Here is a 19,955-nt window from a genome sequence, read left to right as displayed (position 1 = left end):
CTTGATTATACATACCAGTGAGTTTTAACAATTTTTTATTAACAGGGACATACAGTGTCAGTGTGACAATGACCCCTAGAATTCAGACAATCCAAATGTATTATTCAGTGGTTACATAACTTTATACTGTATCATGGCAGGAGGAAGTGAGTCCAGAATACAAACGACAAATTTGTGCAGCAGCTCACAACCAATTAATCTCAACATATTGTTAATTCTGTCAAATTAAGAATGTCGTCAATCAAAAGGTTAGTCCTGGCACTGGACTGATTTATTACATGTGTGTCTACTGACGGTGTTTCACAATCATTTTCCTCAAACTTGTAAACTGGCTTAGCAATTCACATACAAGCAGATTCGTATATTAACAGACTCTGGACGCACATTAAACGAGCCATCTATCACATATGCTAAGGAAAGGTGAAAAAATTAATCAACAACATATAATACCCTTTAACTGAGCAAGTGTTGAACCCCAAGCTTCTGTACTTACGAAATTTTCCCAATGACCTGTCAAGTCAAATTTTTTCCCACATTAATAGTTTTGTTAAGTGGTATTGCTTCACTTAAAACTTCACTCTCTCTTGTGGAGAGAGGTCTCCGAGCTGTGGAAAGAAATCTACGACATACATTTTATTTACTAGAAACAAAGATGACTGAAGACATAGTTACTTACACTTGATGAGAATTGTTTTACTTGCTGATCAATATCCATTGTATTTGATGTAAGTGCAGAGCCATTCCGAGCAGAGGAGTCGCTTGAAGATGGAATGTGGCATTTTAATCTGTGCTGACACACTGGTTTTCCTGCAGCTTGCTGTTTAAAATAAAGAGAGAAATATCAGTAAATGGTATCAATGTTCAATCACTCCACATAACAGCAACCTTTAATTATTTTCCTAGCACACCTAACTGGAAAGTAATTTATTTAGACATTGCATTGTTGTTGTTACATTAATGTATCTAAACTCAAGTCATATTTAACCTTTTTGCAGCTGCAGGCATACATGTATGCCCAGCAGATAGAAACGCCTGACAACTAAGGGTATACATTTATGTCAGGGCTTGGAAGCAGATCAACATACACTATGGAACAACAACTCGCTGTTGTCCACGTTTCAACATTCCTGCTGCTCTTCTTGTGGGAAAGTCGTACAGCTTTAGCCACACCTGGTTTCTTTATGCTTTCAAGTCTACCTATTAGATGCAATTTGATTTCTTAACCTACCCAAGACAAAAGACAAATCTGGCAGGAATTATCCTAATGAACTGAGGTATTAGATGTAGCAAAAGCAAACAGTGCAGCAAAATATGTGCAGTTTCTCAGCAACACACACTGCCACACAGAACAGAAGATGTCCAAGTTTTGGGTATGTTCACTAGGAACAAGTCGCTTTAATTCCATATATCTTTAAACATATTTGTCTGGTGCTACTGAAATTTTAGTAGGTTATAAGCACATATATTGGTAGTGTAAATTTCTAGTTACACAATTTCTACTCACAAATGAAATCCTTATTATTCTAAAATAACTTATCAGCTCAAAATAAACTTAAAACAGAAAGCTTTGATTAGTTTTGAAGCTCTCTTTTTGTGGTTATCACCAACTACAACCACTGTGACTGTACAGTGCGATACTGACTTTAAAACGAGTATTAATGAAGAGTAGTTCTGTGAGAGCTGGAATGTGTGATCCTACAGTGGATACAGCCTGCAACGGTCATTGGCTAAGTCAGCTACTAGCCAGCCAGGTGCACAATATCTTTGTCCCTGTTGGCTGGCCAGACAAGCACGAAAGGGTTAATGACATCAAAATGCAGAAATGATTACATTAATCTGTGAATACACGGTTTTCTGGCAATACATACTATAACATTCTCTCAAGCTTCCAGCTGCATCAAATGGTTTAAAATCCACAAGGCTCAGGCTCAGGCTCAGTACTCCTCCGCCTTTGTTAAGTGGTGACTGTCTTTTGGTTACTGCCACCACCCTTACTATAGCCACACTGCCTTCTGTAGCACCACTGGTGCTTGCTCCAGTGCCATATAATGTAACGTTCACGTTGCGTGCCCACTGCACCTGCTTCCCCCTTCCAGTTGCCAGATCCCAAGCTGTGCTTAGTTGCAAGCTGCCATTTTTATAGAAGGTGTAGGCACAAATTTTTATCTCTATCGCTTCTTTTATTACGCTATCCTAGAAACTATTAGTCCATGTAATAACACATCTCTTTGAATGCAACACTATGTCCATTTTCTAGAGCATGCTCTGCTTCAAGTGTACTGAAGGTGAAAGCATCTCTTGTTCTACACAGTGCAGTTCAATAGTGCACACAGTCTGTCCAACAAAAGTGGCCATCACTGGAAGAAAAAGTTATTATAAAATCTCCTCCCTCAGGCATCTTTACCACTTACATTGTATGGCATTCCAAAGATTCACAAGAAGAACACACTTCCACATCCCATCATGAGCACCACTGGATCACCGACTTACAGACTTGTGAAACATCTATCCTTATCCACACGTCTGTTACTGTAAGCATCACATCAAGAATACGATGGGCTTCATCAGTCGAGTTACATGAATGAGTCTTGAAGGATGAGAGATGAGAGATTATGGCCAACTTCGATGTGGTGTCTGTATTCACACATGTTGCCATCTAGGATTCTATACATCTGCTCTCCCTGTTATTTGGGGAACTGTTGTGAATTTATTGAAGCATAGTGTGAAGTCATCGTATTTTTTGTATAATGGAGAATATTTTAATCAGATGGACAGCATCGCAATGGGGAGCCCATCAGCTCCAGTTATAGCCAACCTGCTTGTCGAGTACTTTGAGAATGTCACCCTGGACACAGCTCCTGCAAAGCCTAGTTGCTTTTATCATTATGTCGACAACATGTTCATTGCCTGGTCTCCTGAACATGAAGAGCTGGGAAAATTATTGGACCACATCAACAGCACGCACGAGAACATGAAGTTCACGATAGAGGTAGAGACAAATGGTGCCGTGCTGTTCCTGGATGGTCACATCCACCATAAAGCAAATGGGCATGTCAGACGCAGTATTTACTACAACCCCACCTCATGAAACGATTTCTGCACGTTAACAGCTATCACCATGTGCTGCAGAAATGTTCTGTTCTGAGGACCTTAGTGCATTGAGCAGAAGCCATCTCAGATGTTGAAAACCTGCACAAGGAACTGAGCCATTTACACAAAGTATACAAGGAAAATGGCTATAACAACTGCCAGATTTAACAAGTCATGTTTCCGAAAACACAAAAGCAAAAATACCCCGGAGGAGGACTAAGAAGCTTGTACTTTTGCCGTTCTGTAGCTTAGTAACAGCAAAGATTAGCCGGCTGCCAAAGAGAGAGAAAATCTCTTCCGTCTTCAGGGCTCCAACAAAAATTCGACAGCTCACGAGGGCCTTGCAAGACTATGTAGACCTCCAGATGCCAGGTGTATATAGAATACCACCTGGGTACGGACAGTTATGAACAGACTATGCGCATTATTGAACAGCATAGTGTAGAACACAAGAGATGCTTTCATCTTCGGTACCCTGAGAACTCTGCAGTAGTAGAGCATGCTCTACGAAACGGACATCGTATTGCATTTGAAGAGAGATCTGTTATTACATGGACTGATAGTTTCTGGGGTAGCGTAATAAAAGAAGTGACCGAGATAAAAATTTGTGATAACACCCTCAATAAAGATAGTGGTCTCCAGTTAAGCACAGTTTGGGATCCGGCTACTGGAAGGTCGAAGTAGGCGCTCAACAAAAAAATTACCTTATATAGTGCAGGAGCGAGTACCACAGACTTCATAGGAGGCTGAGCAGCTATAGGAGGACGGTAGCAGCAACCGGAAGACAATGGCAGGGGAGTAGTCAGCTTAAAGCTCACAAATTTTAAACCAGTTGACGTGGCTGGAAAGTCTAGAGAATTGCATCGCTACAGTAATCTGTGTGTTAGCTTCTAATTCCAGACCATCTGCACCTCGCGAGTACACATGTTTAATGCACATTCAAATGTCTTTCAGTTCAGTATGATGTGAGCAAAAACACTTTCTTCAAGTAACTTACTGGAATGCACCTGATTGGCATCATGGGCAACTGCCAGTATTTTTACAGGTGCACACTCTGTCATTTTCAAGGCAAAACTGCACCAAGTAAATGCTGTGCAAGTGCAGAAGTTATCAACAGTGAAAATTACTAAAAAATGAGCAAGGTAGCTACCTCACCCATTGTACACTAAAAGCACAAACAGGAACTCTGATTTGTCTTCCTGTATATTTAGTAGCATTTGATGATGACCAGGTTGATATTGAAAGCTGTTGTAGTGAGAAGAGAACATAATTTAAAGATTAAAAACTACTTTCTGCACACGTGTGTTTTCTGGAACAACGAGCTAATTCATATTGTTAAAGATTCTGGCTAATAATGTTAACTTTGGACACTGGTCATCTTTGGCTGGTGGTGACACTAGTGTTTACAAAAGGAAAGAAAGAAAGAAAGAAAGAAAGAGAGAGAGAGAGAGAGAGAGAGAGAGAGCGCGTGTGTGTGTGCATGCGATAGCACAAGTGAGTGAGTGATCCTACCGAAATTGCTCTACAAACGGAGGTTTGAAATTCCCTTGCACAGCAGTTACTTGCTGTAGTTTTGCCTTGGAAATGACAGGGTGTTCCCCTGTCAAAATATTAGCATTTGATGACAATGCCACCTGGCTGCATTCCTGTAAGTTATACGAGAACGTATGGACTGGGAGAAACTCAGACCTGAAGAACACTATCATTGCTATATTAATATTTACATGCATGTTTATTTAATGTAATGTACAAAATTTCATGTGGATAACTTAAATGTAACTTTTTCATAACTTTTTATAAAATAACTGGATTGCTCCATTGCTTCTACATAGCAAAACATACCCTCCACAGATCAGCCAATTCTGTTGGACTCATGTTACCAGACTCAACCGGCAGACTCATAATAAGAAATTTCTCTCTTGACAATCCTTGTGCTTGGTAACCAGGCTGTAATGTGATACTGATGGACACAGAAGCAGAAGGCATCAAAGTACCAGTACTTGGTCGTACTCTGAATTTTTCAGGTGATGTAGTTTTTACCTGAAATTTAAAAAAAAATGAGGAAATTATCTGCACAGCCAAAATCTCTATCAACATGAACTAGTTATGAAAAGGATAGCTGCTATTCACCATATAGTCTAGATGCTGAGTCGCAGATAGGCACAACAAAAAGACTGTGATTCAGCATCTCTGCTATATGGTGAGCAGCAATTATCCTTTTCATAATATTTCTACATTCCACCCTGCATTTTCCATTGTTTAATATACACTAGCTCATTGTTCCAGAAAACACACATGTGCAAAAATTGTTTTTTAATCTTTAAATTATGGTCTCTTCTCACCACAAAAGCTTTCAACATCAGCCCTGTTATTATCAAACATAACTTAATATACAGCAAGGCAAGTTGAAATACCTGTTTGTGCTTCGGCCAAACTGTTAATACAAAATAATACACTTTTAGTCACTGGCACATGCCATTCTCCATCAGAAGCTACTCGATCAAAGCAACAGTCCTTCATTAACACTCAAGAGAAGTAACCTATGTGGCGAGAGCATACCGCTATGGCCAATAGGGAAAGTACTTTAACGAGACATGTAGGTAAGACATTGCCATAAACACACACATATCTGAAGACCAAATATTGGACAGAAACTAGGTCGTCAGTACAAGGCTGTCAAGAACTGTCTACATTGACTTGTCATCAGACACTCAAAGACACCAGTCATTTTATGACTGGTACTAATTTTCAAGAAACCTCAGTGAAGCTGAGTCAAGAGGGTGGTAAGGTATTTAATTTTCTGATAGAGCTCCATATGCTGATTTCAATGCATCACATTGGAGTTCATATAAAAACCAAAGAGCCATTTGTTGAACAAAAGAATTTGCCAGGTGCAAGTACGACTCCCAAAAATCTTTGGATCCCTGGGACCGGCATCTCGTCACTACCAATGTTGATAGCAGACAAAAGTGGTTAAGATTCTCGATTCCCAGAGTGGATGATCATCTGTCTATGTACATAATTACGTGTGGTAAGAACCCTAAGGGCATGAGTCCGACTCGCACCTGGCCAATTTTTTGACAAATTCATGTAGGAGGCAGGCAACTATTATTATTATTATTATTATTATTATTATTATTATTATTATTATTATTATTATTATTACAATCACTATTTCTTCAGTCAGGCTGACTGGGTCTCAGTGCTAGAAGTCAAACATCAAGCAAGGAACAAATTTATTGCTCATTTGACATGTTTCTGAATTTATACAACTTCAGTTTTCCAGGAGTGATTACTGCATATAGATATGGCATTTCACATACAACTTTAAACATCATATGTAGGTGCAGTAATTGCTCCTAGATATCCATGGCAGATAAATTCTGAACGTGTCATATGAGCAATAAAGACATTCCTTGCCTGATGTTTGACTTTCACCACTGCAACCTAGTCAACTTAAATGCAGAACTACTGATTGTTTGTATTTCAAGTTTGACATCTGACAACAAATGACAAAGGAATTTTTTTTCATGTGATGTAATTACATATTAACTCCTTTCGGATTTTTTCCTTTGCTTGTACCATGAAACCTTGCTTCTTGCCAAATTTCATGATTTTAGTTCAATGGAAGTGCCCTATAGGTTTTGATGAGCGAGTTTGAAAATATCAAAACATACGACAAATGGCGATCATGACTTAACAAGCTTCAATTTGTTAAACCACCAAAGAACCACAGACCTCAGTATGGGACACAAATTTCAACTTGACATAACTACCCATTGCTAAGGAAAAGGATTTTTAACAGTTGGACAGACAGACAACAAAGCGATCCTATAAGGTGAAGTTGAGGCTTTTTTGTCTCAAGGAAATTTTAATTCCCTCAGATCAATAGATCTGTTTCACTAATTGAGGCACAGAACCGTAATAACAAAAATAAGGAATCTTTAAGATCCATTGACAATGAGATCATTACAAAGAGGTTGGGAAAGTTAAAGGAAATTAGCTGTGTTTTTTTCAAAGACTCCCACCCCAAACCCCCGTGTCTTTTTCAAAGACTCCCACCCTAAATCCCGTGTCTTTTTCAAAGACTCCCACCCCAAACCCCAAGTATTCACTCTCAGCAATTTACAGAAACAAACAAAAGCTAAATCTGTATGGTAAACAAGAATTTGAACCCCCCCCCTCGAATTTAAGTCCAGGGCCTTAACTACTTCATTTTGTATCATTTGTTGTGGGGTTCCAAACACTGCATGTGTATCAGCAGCTGTCACTCATTGGAAGGCAATGATACTCTACAAGGTCGGTGCTTAAATACATACAAATGAAACTCTTTTTTTAAAAAAGCAAATTTATTAAAACAAAATATAAATGAAAATGAAAATTCTTTTATATATAAGTGGTGGTATCTTTCGAGATTAACATTAATCGATGTAACCCCCTTCTGCTGCAATGACTGGCTCCAATCTTTTCATGAAGCGATCGCACACACTCTTTAAAACAGCACTGTCCATATTCACAAATGTCGCTTTGATAGTGGTGTGTGGAGCCTCGTTTTATTGTTAACTCTTTCGAGTAGGCCCCAAACATGGTAGTCGAGGGGTTGAAGTACAGGATATTTACTTAACTGCTGTGGTCATCAGTCCCCTAGAACTTTTCTGACCTCCACGCTCCCCTGGCTTCATTGATGTCATTGCATCGCTACATTGCTACTAAATGGCGATTCTATTCAGAATTATCATTGTTTTTGCACACGGAATTTTTAGGGTTCTTATCAGTACATGATGCAACAAGGCTTACTGCTCACAGACCCCGTTTTTTCTGGGTTTTTTCTTTTTCTTTGAGGAGAGTGAGAGCAGGGATGTAAAACCTTCCCCAGTAGATCTCAGGTACCCAAAGAATCTAACGATTTCATTGCACAAATGCTCAGTCCAAAGTCTTTTGATAATCGCCGCTCTTTGGTTGTACTCCGCACTTGTCCATAACATCTCAGTCATTTTGACGCTCTGACTGTTTACTAGATGCCTATGGGTTTCAAGAACGCCAATTGCAACCTTCGGTGGAACTATGATATGACAGGAAATTCAAACTGAAATTTGTCCAGATTTAAGTGCCGCACCATGTAGAAGAAATCGAAGAAGAATTTAAAAAGGCAACTGGCATGTTTTTAGCTCAGATGTGCTGCAACACAATAAAGATAACATTTTAAATTCTGAAAATGTTTTTAATTTTGCAGTAAACTTCAACAAAACCAGAAGAAGCAGAATTTCTTGTGAACAAGAATGTTGTCTGAAGTTTGGAATTAGGAGAAAATTACAGAATGGTTCCTAATTTTAAAGATGCCATGTCTATTAAAAAGAAAGTTAATTAAGTCTATACTTCCACTTCATGCCATTCAGATAAGGTCACTGGGTGTTTGTGAGAGTATTCATAAAATCCATGAACTGGGTGAAAATTTGCATCAAACTCATCTATATTAATTTATAAACTTAAATATGATAGTCAAGTCCTTGGTGGAATATAAACAATTTAAAGGGTAAAGATGGGTTGTACTCTTAATTTGTAAGGTTACAAAATTGTTCGTGTTTACATTTGTATTCCTACCACTCATGCAAACTTTGGTAATGTGTGCCTCTAATATACTGTCATTTATTATTGTTAAGCATTTCTGCCAGTAATACAGTTTTTGAACTTTAATGTTCATTTTCTGAACTTCAATGTTCATTCATTCAGTGTGTTCTGTCCGTATTTTCTCCCGTTTTCTTCTTTCTTTTAGTTGAAATTTCTTGTTCACAATTTTGTTTCTGAATTTCTCTCTATCATTTATCATTTCCCTACAGATTCCTGCTTATTTTCAGTCTTCTATTTCTTGAAGCGAACTGGCTTTTTTTGATTGTGCTGTTTACTACATAAAAACTTCTTTGTGAGTCATCTGTTGTTTATTCTATGTATGTGTCCACAGAATGTAAATCAATATTTTCTGATCATGTCTGTGAGTCTGTCTGTGTATTTGTACAATTATCTGGTTAGTCTCTTCAGCCACATAACGTCTGTGTTTATGGCTCTAAAAATTTCTGAGGATTTTATGCTAGATTTCCTTTGTTTCTGTGATAACTGATGCTTCTACTGTGGTTATGCTTCCTGTAGCATTACTGTATTGTAGTGCCCGAGTCTGGCCTGTCTTTGTGAGTTTCTTTTATTGTAGTAAGGCCATGTGAGTTTGTACACTTCCTGAAGTTTTTTTTGTTCTTTCTGCACTATCCAACCACATTAATGTAATCACCTGTTAAAAGCCTGAATGCCACATTTTTTGCAGCATGCATTGGTGCGAGATGTGCTAGAACAGACTCAGTGATTCTATAATTTTCAACATGCTCCTAAAATAGTGTGAACACCTCAAACTAATTTATAAGCATAAAATGATGTCATAGGAGCAAAAACTTATATGACATAATCTGTTACCAAAAAACCATCCATAAAAATCTTGAAAATGGCCTAAGGCCGAAATTGTACAACTGTACAGGAAATGAAGAAAATAGCAGCTGAAGGGCTTCAAGAAATCATTAAATAAAAAGAGAGAGAGAGAGAGAGAGAGAGAGAGAGAGAGAGAGAGAGAGAGAGAGAGAGAGAGTCAGTGAGGTTGGACGTGAAACCATGCCAACCACAGTGCTGTGACCAGCTGCGCTAGGTTTCTCAGTTGAGGATCCATGGCACACACAGTCCAATCCAGTCCAGTCCAGTCCAATCCAATCCAATCCAGCTTGGATTATGAATTTTTATGCAAAGCCAGTGTTTTATTCTCCCTGTTCTGTTTCACATGTCACCCACTATATTATAAAAAACTGTGTGGCAGATGTCCAAGATTGTCCTCCACTTTTAAGGCAAATAATTAAAGTTTTTGTAAATGGGAACAAAGAGCAGCATTCATCTCTGAACTATGAGTGCTGGTTATGATAGAAAACATTGATAATTTGACAAATCAAATTCTTGTGTATGTGAACACTGATCATAAATTTCATTAAATGACAGACTTTTATTTGTCATCCTGGTTCCTGAATCATTTTCATTATTCTTAGAGAGTTAGAACATTTTATTTCAGTTTAGGTGAGCTGTGAAGTGGAGCAGTGGGAATGAAGACTTGACAGTTTGCTCTCTGTCACTTTCTGGCTGTCTGCAGCAACAGTTTTCAGGCCCTTGTAAAAGGCTGTGATATCAACTGCACAAGCCTACAAAACATTTCAACTTCTTTTTGCTGAACCGCCAAAGAAACTGATATAGGCATGTGTACTCAAATACAGAGATGTGTAAGCAGGCAGAATATGGCACTGTGGTCGGCAACACCTATATAAGACAACAAGTGACTGGCACAGTTGTTAGATCAGTTACTGCTGCTACAATGGCGGGTTATCAAGATTTATGTGAGTTTGAATGTGGTGTTATAGTCAGCCCACGAGCGATGAGACACAGCATCTCCGAGGTAGTGATGAAGTGGTGATTTTCCCATATGACCATTTTATGAGTGTACCATGAATATCAGGAATCCAGTAAAACATAAAATCTTCAACATCGCTGCAGCTGGAAAAAGATCCTGTAAGAATGGGACCGATGACGAATGAAGAGAATCATTCAATGTGATAGAAGTGCAACCCTTCCACAAATTGCTGCAGATTTCAATGCTGGGCTATCAAGAAGTGTCAGCATGCAAACCATTCAACGAAACATCATCAATATGGGCTTTCAGAGTCCAAGGCCCACTTGTGTAACCTTGATGACTGCACAACACAAAGCTTTAAGCCTCGCCTGGGCTTGTCAACACCGACATTGAACTGTTGATGACTGGAAACATGTTGCCTGATCGGATGAGTCTTGTCTCAAATTGTATTGAGCGGACGGATGTGTACGGGTATGGAGACAACCTCATGAATCCATGGATCCTGAATGTCAGAAGGGGACTGTTCAACCTGGTGGAGGCTCTGTGATGAGGTAAGGCATGTGCAGTTGGGAGTGATATGGGACTCCTGGTACGTCTAGATACGATTGACAGGTGACACATACATAAGCATCTTGTCTGATCACTTTCATGCCCATTGTGCATTCCAACGGACATGGGCAATTCCAGCAAGACAATGCAACACCCCACACTTCCAGAATTGCTACAGAGTAGCTCCAGGAACACTTTTCTGAGCTTAAACACTTCCGATGACCACCAAACTTCCCAGACATTAATATAATTGAGTGAATCTGGGATGCCTTGCAATGTGCTGTTCAGAAGAGACCTCCACCCCCTCGTGCTCTTACGGATTTATGGACAGCCCTGCAAAATTCATGGTGTCAGTTCCCTCCAGCACTACTTCAGGCATTAGTCAAGTCCATACCATGTCCTGTTACAGCCCATCTACGTGATCACGGGGGCCTTACACGATATTGGGCAGGTGCACCAGTTTCTTTGGCTCTTCAGTGTATATATATATAATAGAGGGAAACATTCCACGTGGGAAAAATTATATATAAAAACAAAGATGAGGTGACTTACCGAACGAAAGTGCTGGCAGGTCAATAGACACACAAACAAACACAAACATACACACAAAATTCAAGCTTTCGCAACAAACTGTTGCCTCATCAGGAAAGAGGGAAGGAGAGGGGAAGACGAAAGGAAGTGGGTTTTAAGGGAGAGGGTAAGGAGTCATTCCAATCCCGGGATTGGAATGACTCCTTACCCTCTCCCTTAAAACCCATGCGGATGGGTGTGTGTGTGTGTGTGTGTGTGTGTGTGTGTGTGTGTGTGTGTACCTGTCCTTTTTTCCCCCTAAGGTAAGTCTTTCCGCTCCCAGGATTGGAATGACTCCTCACCCTCTCCCTTAAAACCCACATCCTTTCATCTTTCCCTCTCCTTCCCTCTTTCATGAAGAAGCAACCATGGGTTGCGAAAGCTTGAATTTTGTGTGTGTTTGTGTGTCTATCGACCTGCCAGCACATTTGTTTGGTAAGTCACATCATGTTTGTTTTTAGATAAACTATGCACAAAATTAGATTTGGTGTTAAATTCTTTAACACTGTGGGCTGACCTTTCTCTTTTATGAAAATGCAGATTATATTCACGTATGTTAATGGTAATCAGTTAAAATTGAAAAAATTAATTTTAAGGAGGCAGAAGGCAAAACAAGAGGGGAAGTAGAAATATCCCAGCTTGAATGAGATTTTCACTCTGCAGCGGAGTGTGCGCTGATATGAAACTTCCTGGCAGATTAAAACTGTGTGCACCGACCGAGACTCGAACTCGGGACCTTTGCCTTTCGTGGGCAAGTGCTCTACCACCTGAGCTACCCAAGCACGACTCACGCCCCGTCCTCATAGCTTTACTTCTGCCAGTACCTTGTCTCCTACCTTCCAAACTTTACAGAAGCTCTCCTGCGAACCTAGCAGAACTAGCACTCCTGAAAGAAAGGATACTGCGGAGACATGGCTTAGCCACAGCCTGGGGGATGGTTTCCAGAATGAGATTTTCACTCTGCAACGGAGTGTGCGCTGATATGAAACTTCCTGGCGTGAGTCGTGCTTCGGTAGCTCAGATGGTGGAGCACTTGCCCGCGAAAGGTAAAGGTCCCGGGTTCGAGCCTCGGTCGGTGCACACATTTTTAATCTGCCAGGAAGTTTCATACCCCAGCTTGCTTTGTCATAGGGACTGCCCCAATTCTGTGTGTGTGTGTGTGTGTGTGTGTGTGTGTGTGTGTGTGTGTGTGTGTGTGTGTGTGTGTGTGTGTGTCGTCCTTCCATCGATTGGTGATTAGATTTTTTTACCTATCCAACTACATTAGAAAGTGTTAGGCCTAATCAGTAAGAAGCCCACCTACATATGCAAGAAAATGACTGAGGAGTAGTGTTCAAGATTCAATTCAATTTTAAGTTACTTGGGATAATAGGATGTCCTTAATACAACTTTTAAAGAAGAGAAGTAGAGAAATAATGGGTAACTAGACATTATCACAACGAAGATTAAACATTAGCAGAGACGGACAGTAAGCAAAAGTAGGAATTACTGTACACTAAAGGAACAAAGAACTAACAAATCCCTTTGAGGGTGTAACACAACCAGTAAGGATGCTATTAAGTAAGTTAAAGTACTGACTTCCTATTCAGGCTAGTTTATAGATATGTCCTAATAGATACTTTCTATGGGAAGGTGACATGGCATAAAAATATTGAGTTACACTTGTGCTCAATATAAGACTTTTAATTGATGAGAAATTAGCTAGGGCTTTGTGTATTATAACTACTAACACAGATTAATTTGGCAAAACAGTTACTGAAGAAATTTTCTTGCTGTTCTTGGTGCATCTGAGGGGAACAAACCTATTTATGTATATAAAGCTAAATGATCAATCTTGTTTGTGGACAGTGTGTTCAAACTGAAATTACGACATTAGTCAAAGTTTCTTAATGTTTCGTTCAATACAAACAGTTATCCATGTAAACCCTGCATTGTCAAAATAGTGGACCCTGCCCTATGAGAGAGAGCATGAGGAAAAAAAGAGGAGGAGAGAGAGAACTGCTGCACAACACCACAATCTACTATTCAGTTATATTGTTATATTGGCTGGGGAACTTCGCTAGTTGTGCACAGTGTCGCTTGTGAAATACCCGAGTCATAAAATATGAAGTGATCTCTCATGTATGTGAAAACAACTGTATAAATACAGAAATTTGAATTTATTTTCCATGTGTAAATTGATGAATAATAACATATAATCAATCAGACATTGTATTTGTACAATGGATAAGAAATGTTCATAGGTAGAAATATTGACTATAATGTAAAAAAGCACAAATATGTCAGAAGAGACAGCCAAGTGATATTCATCCATGTATAAAAAACTACTGGATCAATATGTTGTCAGTATAGTTGTTATAAGAAACAGGCTAGCTGTGATTGCGTAGCTAGTAAGGGGGTTATGTAATGTCACAAAAATTTTCATTTTTTCCATTAATACTCTTACCATTAGCCCAATCATTGATAATGCATGCCTTTGATATACTGTTATTTAGCATATTTAATTGTGATCTAAAGTTATATGATATGACACTACAAGACAGCAATCAGTACCTTTTCACATTTTTATTCTGTGTAGACATTTGAACACACATTCTCTTATTTCAGTGTAAAATTCTCTAATGTACATTTTGTGTGTTATAGCATGTGCAGTAATAAGACTGCCTCTGTTGGGTCCAAGGTTACTGAAAAGCACATTAATTTGTTGTTTTTGTCAGTATATTTCAATTCTAATAAGAAATGACAGAAGAAAGAAAGAAAATCACAAGCTGTAGCACCTAATCCGTATGAAGTAAATAAGCTTACATTATTATCTGAGGAGAGGAGAACACAGCCTAAATAAGTTGCTGAAAAGAAGAATATACAAAAGTAGGAATATCATTTGTATTTTAACATCACACTGCAGTTACCATTGCACCCACTCACACCCATAAAACAGATAAATATTTTGTAAAGGTCTTGCACAGAACATAAAATTCAAAACTTAATCATGTAAGAGCTAATTTGCTTAAACCAGTGCTTCTAAACAATAAAACCATTGGGAAAGTGATATAGAAAGCTGAAATCTTTAGCAATGCATGTTGTCCATGACATTACAGGTTACACTGAACTTAATTGAAGAAACAATAAAAATAACTTCTAGATTCTTATTTTTAAACAGTAATTTCATTACCTTATATGATATAATTCCTTCGTCAGTATTCATTAAAGTTATACTTCCTGTCAATTCTGTTCCATCAAAAGCAAAATTTATGGTATCTGCTGGTGATATGACAAGGGCAGAACCTGAAAACAAAGTATTGTATGAAAAATAGATGCCTATATCACCATATTTGACATTAAAAATTAAAAACTTACTTATTGCAGTGTCTGCCCTCTGCTGTGTATCCCCAACACTTAAAAACGTTTCATTTGTGGGGGAACCATCAGCAAAATGCACCTAAAAATAACAAATGCATGTTAAGTATGTCAACCAATTTGCGTGCAACACATTGCTACACAAAATGTGTTAATGAGGGCTACATTGTATGAAAATACATATTAATACCAAAGAACTATATTACAAATTTATCAGTTAAAGTACTTGAAAATACAACTACAAATGAAACAAATCTTTCAATGTTCCCTATTGGGAACATTCTACTTTATGTTTGCTATGAATAATTGTTATTTTAAGAACTTGTTTAACAAAAATTTGACTAAGTCAACTGGAACAGTACAAACTAGATTCTCATACAGAAAATCTAATAAATGAAATGTCACAAATTATTTACCTTCTTTTTATTTTCATCTGTCTTCTCATGTGGTTGAGACCTTTGCTCAGGTACAAAGACAAATTCATAATCATCTATGCCACCCCAAGCTTTCAGGGTACATTCTTGTGGAACAACATCCTTCAATGATGCTTTGTTTACCGTTTTCATACTTTGAACTGCTTTTGCTGGCAGCCAAGATTTGATTATCTTAAAAGCAGCTGAAATAGAATTTTTTTTATCTTTTAGTTGTTTGATACTTACTAATGCAACAAACAATGTTACAGAGGGTATACAGAGAAATGCCCAATCCAACTTTTACACGTTTCCTTGTAAAGGCACAGTAAATTTCAACAATGACTGCACCAATATTTGGAACTTTCTTATGACCGCAAAGTGAAGAAAATGGTTATATCTAAGGTTTGTGTGAGTTGGCTTATAACAGACTTCTGAATACGTAACATAGTGGAACATTTGATTCAATAGGAATGTAAAAAACTAATGTTAATGCTGCCTTCGACCAAATAGCCATATTCACTTACTTGTTTCCCGATCTTTTTAAAATTTCATTCACTTGGGTACGAGAAAGAAAAAAAATGGTTCAAATGGCTCTGAGCACTATGGGACTTAACATCTATGGTCATCAGTCCCCTAGAACTTAGAACTACTTAAACCTAACTAACCTAAGGACATCACACAACACCCAGTCATCACGAGGCAGAGAAAATCCCTGACCCTGCCGGGAATCAAACCTGTGAACCCGGGCGCGGGAAGCGAGAACGAGAAAGAAAACAAAAGAAAATAGCTGCTTGAAGGGAGGAAAAAAGCAATCTAAACACAAAAAAGTAGGTAAAAAATGTGTAAGAAGTTTCGCATTAGCAGTGAGCTAACGGCTAAGACTGAAATTAGAAAGTGTTAAGAATGGGCCAAAATTAACTGATACATAAAACTTAACGGAAAATTATGCATAAAATACACAGATAGAATTGATGGTGGACAGAAAGTGAAAAACAGAAACAAAGTGAAAAACAGAAACAAAGTGAAAAACAGAAACAAAGTGAAAAACAGAAACAAAGTGAAAAACAGAAACAAAGTGAAAAACAGAAACAAAGTGAAAAACAGAAACAAAGTGAAAAACAGAAACAAAGTGAAAAACAGAAACAAAGTGAAAAACAGAAACAAAGTGAAAAACAGAAACAAAGTGAAAAACAGAAACAAAGTGAAAAACAGAAACAAAGTGAAAAACAGAAACAAAGTGAAAAACAGAAACAAAGTGAAAAACAGAAACAAAGTGAAAAACAGAAACAAAGTGAAAAACAGAAACAAAGTGAAAAACAGAAACAAAGTGAAAAACAGAAACAAAGTGAAAAACAGAAACAAAGTGAAAAACAGAAACAAAGTGAAAAACAGAAACAAAGTGAAAAACAGAAACAAAGTGAAAAACAGAAACAAAGTGAAAAACAGAAACAAAGTGAAAAACAGAAACAAAGTGAAAAACAGAAACAAAGTGAAAAACAGAAACAAAGTGAAAAACAGAAACAAAGTGAAAAACAGAAACAAAGTGAAAAACAGAAACAAAGTGAAAAACAGAAACAAAGTGAAAAACAGAAACAAAGTGAAAAACAGAAACAAAGTGAAAAACAGAAACAAAGTGAAAAACAGAAACAAAGTGAAAAACAGAAACAAAGTGAAAAACAGAAACAAAGTGAAAAACAGAAACAAAGTGAAAAACAGAAACAAAGTGAAAAACAGAAACAAAGTGAAAAACAGAAACAAAGTGAAAAACAGAAACAAAGTGAAAAACAGAAACAAAGTGAAAAACAGAAACAAAGTGAAAAACAGAAACAAAGTGAAAAACAGAAACAAAGTGAAAAACAGAAACAAAGTGAAAAACAGAAACAAAGTGAAAAACAGAAACAAAGTGAAAAACAGAAACAAAGTGAAAAACAGAAACAAAGTGAAAAACAGAAACAAAGTGAAAAACAGAAACAAAGTGAAAAACAGAAACAAAGTGAAAAACAGAAACAAAGTGAAAAACAGAAACAAAGTGAAAAACAGAAACAAAGTGAAAAACAGAAACAAAGTGAAAAACAGAAACAAAGTGAAAAACAGAAACAAAGTGAAAAACAGAAACAAAGTGAAAAACAGAAACAAAGTGAAAAACAGAAACAAAGTGAAAAACAGAAACAAAGTGAAAAACAGAAACAAAGTGAAAAACAGAAACAAAGTGAAAAACAGAAACAAAGTGAAAAACAGAAACAAAGTGAAAAACAGAAACAAAGTGAAAAACAGAAACAAAGTGAAAAACAGAAACAAAGTGAAAAACAGAAACAAAGTGAAAAACAGAAACAAAGTGAAAAACAGAAACAAAGTGAAAAACAGAAACAAAGTGAAAAACAGAAACAAAGTGAAAAACAGAAACAAAGTGAAAAACAGAAACAAAGTGAAAAACAGAAACAAAGTGAAAAACAGAAACAAAGTGAAAAACAGAAACAAAGTGAAAAACAGAAACAAAGTGAAAAACAGAAACAAAGTGAAAAACAGAAACAAAGTGAAAAACAGAAACAAAGTGAAAAACAGAAACAAAGTGAAAAACAGAAACAAAGTGAAAAACAGAAACAAAGTGAAAAACAGAAACAAAGTGAAAAACAGAAACAAAGTGAAAAACAGAAACAAAGTGAAAAACAGAAACAAAGTGAAAAACAGAAACAAAGTGAAAAACAGAAACAAAGTGAAAAACAGAAACAAAGTGAAAAACAGAAACAAAGTGAAAAACAGAAACAAAGTGAAAAACAGAAACAAAGTGAAAAACAGAAACAAAGTGAAAAACAGAAACAAAGTGAAAAACAGAAACAAAGTGAAAAACAGAAACAAAGTGAAAAACAGAAACAAAGTGAAAAACAGAAACAAAGTGAAAAACAGAAACAAAGTGAAAAACAGAAACAAAGTGAAAAACAGAAACAAAGTGAAAAACAGAAACAAAGTGAAAAACAGAAAGAAAGTTTACGAAATGGAGAAAAACTTTATTATAGAGAAATGGGATGCACATGACCAAATTGCTGAACCTAATATCCATGTAATCATCATCATGTTCCATAACATGCAAATAAAGAAGCTTATTGATGTTGCCAATGCACAAAGCTTACCAGTGGGCTTTCATGCTGAAAGTCTGGTAGTGGTCACACCAATATAAGAAGATGACCATAATTAAGATCAGTTGATATATCACATCTGAATCACTGATGACAGTCCTCCAAATGTCAGCCACTGTCTGTTGAAAAGCTGTGCACAGTTCAAGCCACAATGTTGCCAGAGTGGTCTGTGTTTTACGCATAATACATTGTGGTTTGCAGTGTGCGTAACAGTGATGGAAAACAATGCAGAAGGAAGTAATGTTTAGTGGTACAGTAGACAATTTTCCACATAAAAGCAAAAGAAATCCAGGGACTTCAATATAATCAAGACCAGAGTATGTAACTCCACTATAAACAAGACCAAAGTACATAAATAATTACAATCAAGACCACAGAACACAACTACACTCTGAACACTACACAAGGTGGCACATGAAAATTATTTTTATGTCTTGTAACAATGTACATCACAGTTCAGCTGACAAGAAAGTGATAGTGGAAGGACTGGCAGTACATGCTGACAACAGCCAGGAGGATACCCACTGTCACGTGGTGAGTAGGAGCCAGCACAGTGAAACAACTGGCCACAATGGAGTGTTCAACAAACAGTGAATTGGATGAATAGATTGCATTTACATGATTGAACAACAGAAGAAATTACGGAAATGCCAGGGAGGAACGTTCAATGTTGCAGAGCATGCCACACTACACAACCGCAGCAATTTGAGAAAAAACAGTAAATGTCATCATAAGCAATGTCATAGATTTGCTTGGATCTGCTGCAGTTGAATTTTTTACTGCAACAATCGTATTTTTGGGGTGTGGAATAATGTGTGAAGACGTAGTGTGAATTAGGGGCAATTATTAAACCAGTCCAATTGCAGATTATAACCAGTACAATTGCAAATAATCAATACTGCCAAAACAGAAGAAAAATTTGTTGGGGATAAACAAGGAACAGCAAGAGAATAAAGTAGAACAAGGGGACAAGTATAATGAGCCACTTTTGTGGATGATGATGAGATAATGGGACATAAAATTACATACAGCAGCATGCCAAGTTCAGGAGGGTGTGGAGGTCAACAAAAGGAAGACACGACTATTAGAGAATCGAAAATATACAGTCTACCCAATGCATTCATGGGTATCACACTTAAAAAGAAGCACTGGGGGTGCAAAAAGTAAAGGATCTGGAAGAACTAATTAACGAAAGGACTTGTGCCAAATTTGAAAAATTGGGAACTATCAATCAAGTTGGAAGTTATGAAATGGGTGCAGACCTACAAAAACAATACCAAGTTGTAGCAGTAAGTGGAGAACTCCGAGTTAGTATATATTTTGATAAGGAAGAAAATTAGAAAGAAAAGAGCAACATACAAGCAGTGCACAATAATGTAACCAAATTCAAAGAAGATGAACAGGAATAAATAA

The 19,955-nt window shown here is 37.3% G+C and overlaps 1 protein-coding gene across 1 annotated transcript in view; it reads right to left on the bottom strand.

Moving 5' to 3' along the window:
- Window positions 1-19,955, bottom strand: part of LOC124612800 (motile sperm domain-containing protein 2-like) — an 84,306-nt gene that overhangs the window by 23,092 nt on the left and 41,259 nt on the right. The window contains exons 5-9 of the mRNA XM_047141215.1: window positions 15,412-15,611; window positions 14,996-15,077; window positions 14,811-14,923; window positions 4,933-5,130; window positions 677-817 (exon numbers count right to left, since the gene is read on the bottom strand). Coding sequence (XP_046997171.1) covers window positions 677-817; window positions 4,933-5,130; window positions 14,811-14,923; window positions 14,996-15,077; window positions 15,412-15,611 — 734 coding nt within the window. The remainder of the gene's footprint in view (window positions 1-676; window positions 818-4,932; window positions 5,131-14,810; window positions 14,924-14,995; window positions 15,078-15,411; window positions 15,612-19,955) is intronic.

Source organism: Schistocerca americana, chromosome 4 (genome assembly GCF_021461395.2).
Source record: "Schistocerca americana isolate TAMUIC-IGC-003095 chromosome 4, iqSchAmer2.1, whole genome shotgun sequence".
NCBI classification, from domain to species: domain Eukaryota; kingdom Metazoa; phylum Arthropoda; class Insecta; order Orthoptera; family Acrididae; genus Schistocerca; species Schistocerca americana.
The sequence above is the reverse complement of the archived record's forward strand: the minus strand, read 5'-3'. Positions and strand labels throughout refer to the sequence as shown.